We start from the raw sequence: 2,587 nt of genomic DNA, 5'->3' as shown, positions 1-2,587 counted from the left end.
AGAAGTACAGACCTCGTAGTTAGCATCGCCTGGCTGCCCGATGGAAATATTGACGGTCATGCTCGTATTAAGCAACGAAAAGCCAAGGTAATCAACAAATGTGACGCCATAAATGTTGAAGCCTGCCGAATTTCCCCCAAACGAAGCACAGCCACCAGGAGACAGCACGACGGGGTTGAGGATTGGCTGATTGTTAAAATACATGCCAGTCATGCTGATCGAGGAGCTTCCCTTGTTCATCACCTTGATGTATTCACCTGATGGTCAAGAAACACAGAAAGATGAATGAGCAACTCAGCATGCATCCAACAGAATGTAAGACGCGAGCGTTACCGGGAGCCTCGAAGGAATCAGTCATGTCAGGGTTGTACATGAACTCGGTAATCACAATCGTAGAGCACGCAGATTCTGACATAATTCAACACACGCAGGCGGTGAGACGATCGACGAGGCAAGCGCTCGCAGAACCGAAAAAAGTCTACGACTCACGTTGAACGTAGGGGCATTGGTAGGGCTCTCCATATCCAGTGTAGCCGCCACTCCAAGCATTCGACCCAGGCCAAGACACAGTGCCAGCTCGCCACAGACTGGCAGTGTCGCCCGTGTTCCGATAGTCCTTCAGAATGTAGGACGCGTAAGTACCTCGCGAGGGCCATCCCGTGGTAAACGAAACTGATTGCCCAATCAATTCCGCCGGCGTGATTGCGGCTGATAAGCGGACCGTATCGCCATCGTAAAGCCACCAGACGGAGTCATACGTTGCAATGTAGCCGGTAATGTTACCATTGGTGGTCGTGCTAGAGGACCCCGACAACAACGAGCACGACATTGGCGGAAGTACAGCAGCTGCCGTGAATGAATTAACCAAAGAGTTTTCATCGCGCAATTTAACGTTCGCCAGGTTGAGCGATACGGTGGCACTGTTGAATAATTTGATGTAAGATCGCGGTCGCACACTGGCGGAAGCAACAGGCGTGAATTCTGTGATGATGGCCGCGCGGGTTGCGGCCATCGAGAACTGCTGACACACACCTGGCGAGCCTTTGTTGGTCAGAGAGCCGGTCCAAGCGGACGGCGAGAGTTCCCAGTTGGAACCTGTCGGTGCGAGGTTGTAGTCTCTAATGACGTACGAGGTGCCTTGGGTTGACGTTGGCCATGAACTCGCCCCAGTCCCAATGGAGACTGAGGTGCACGTGGTGGAATACAGAGAAAGTTGGATTGTCTCAGTGGTTGTCGATGCCAGGGAGAAGGTCGACCAAACGTGGTCCAACTTGACGTTGCCATTGGAACTGCCATTGTTGGATCCGAGCAAGGCGCATCCGAGTGGAGGGATGATTACGTCCGACGACATAATTTCAGACGTGCCGCCAGAGACATGCCCCAATGTCAGACCGTTCAGTGCGATCGCATGCAGTCGATTTGAATTGAACAGCTGAATGTATTGGGTCGCCGTGCTTGCCGGTCGGTTGAGAATCTCGACAATTCGCAAGTCGGTGCAGCCTGTGCACACCATGAAGCAATAAAGTAACAGCAGAACATTGAGTCAACAGCACTGCGGGGACAAGAGTGGACGAGTGACACTGGCTGAACTGGCTGAAGTGGGATGGCAGGCGACTGACTCAGACATCGGAGATGGATTGGAAGGCGAGACCGGCAGGGACCCCGATCAAGCGACGAAGCGAGGGAGCGAAAAGAGACACATACTCGTATGAAGGGAGAGAGAGTGTGTGTCGAGGAGTGAGGGAGAAGCGAGAAGAGAGAGAAAGAAAGTTCATTAGGAATGAAACGAGATCCATTGCAAAATGTGGGGTAGTTTAGTGAGCAACAGTATCCGAAATGAGCTCTTCCGCCGAACAAAAACCAAAATCCGAAAAATGACCAAAAATGTCCCAAGTCAAAAACAAATCACAAAAAAAGGTAATTAAAAGAGCGGAAGCTGAGGACAAAAAAAAAAAAAAAAGAAAAAAAAAAAAAAAAAGCAGACTCACAAACAAAAGCGATGCAAACGGAAGCGGAACACGAATGAAACGGAGTGAGTCAAGGAAGAGAGACGAAGAAGAAGAAGAAGAAGGAGGGGGAGAGAAGGGGAGAGAAGGGGAGAAGGGGGAGAGAAAGGGAGATGGAGAGATTGAAAGCGAAGGCAAAATGGAATGAAAATCAGCCCTGTTATTGTGGCTGGCGTTGTGGCTGGGTGGCTGACTGGCGGGAAGCACGAAGGGAGGGAGCGGGAGGGGGGGGGGGGTTGGAGAGCGACATCAACATTCGGTGGTCGTCGTCGTACCTTGCGTCGTGCAGGCCGAGAGCGCAACGACGAGCACAAACACCCAAAGCATTGTGATTCAAAAAACACACAACAAGAAAAAAAAAAAAAAAAAAACTGGTGTCAAAACGAATATGAAAACAGAAAAAAAAAAGAAGAAAAACCAAAACACCTGCCAAAAGATCAGATTGCTGGAGATCACGGTCGATCACGGACGCTTTTGGTCAAGTTGCCAAAAAGACATCTCATAATAACAAGTGGTGGTTGCGTGGTGGAGGACGAAATTTAGGCGTGATGTATGGGATAGTATGTATATGTTGAGGTTGA

At 50.0% G+C, this 2,587-nt stretch overlaps 1 protein-coding gene across 1 annotated transcript; it reads right to left on the bottom strand.

Annotated features, from left to right (window-relative positions):
• Positions 1 to 12: 12 nt before the first annotated feature.
• On the bottom strand, positions 13 to 2,333 carry CAOG_08943 (hypothetical protein; the record flags this gene model as incomplete). The annotated part of the gene is made up of 4 exons (XM_011272312.1): positions 13 to 257; positions 334 to 408; positions 490 to 1,500; positions 2,282 to 2,333. Coding segments are annotated over 4 exons (1,383 nt in total), but the record flags the coding sequence as incomplete, so codon positions are not given.
• Positions 2,334 to 2,587: the final 254 nt, after the last annotated feature.

This window comes from Capsaspora owczarzaki (genome assembly GCF_000151315.2).
Source record: "Capsaspora owczarzaki ATCC 30864 unplaced genomic scaffold supercont2.10, whole genome shotgun sequence".
In the NCBI taxonomy this organism is placed as follows: Eukaryota; class Filasterea; order Ministeriida; family Capsasporidae; genus Capsaspora; species Capsaspora owczarzaki.
This window is presented reverse-complemented; position numbering and strand designations above follow the sequence as displayed.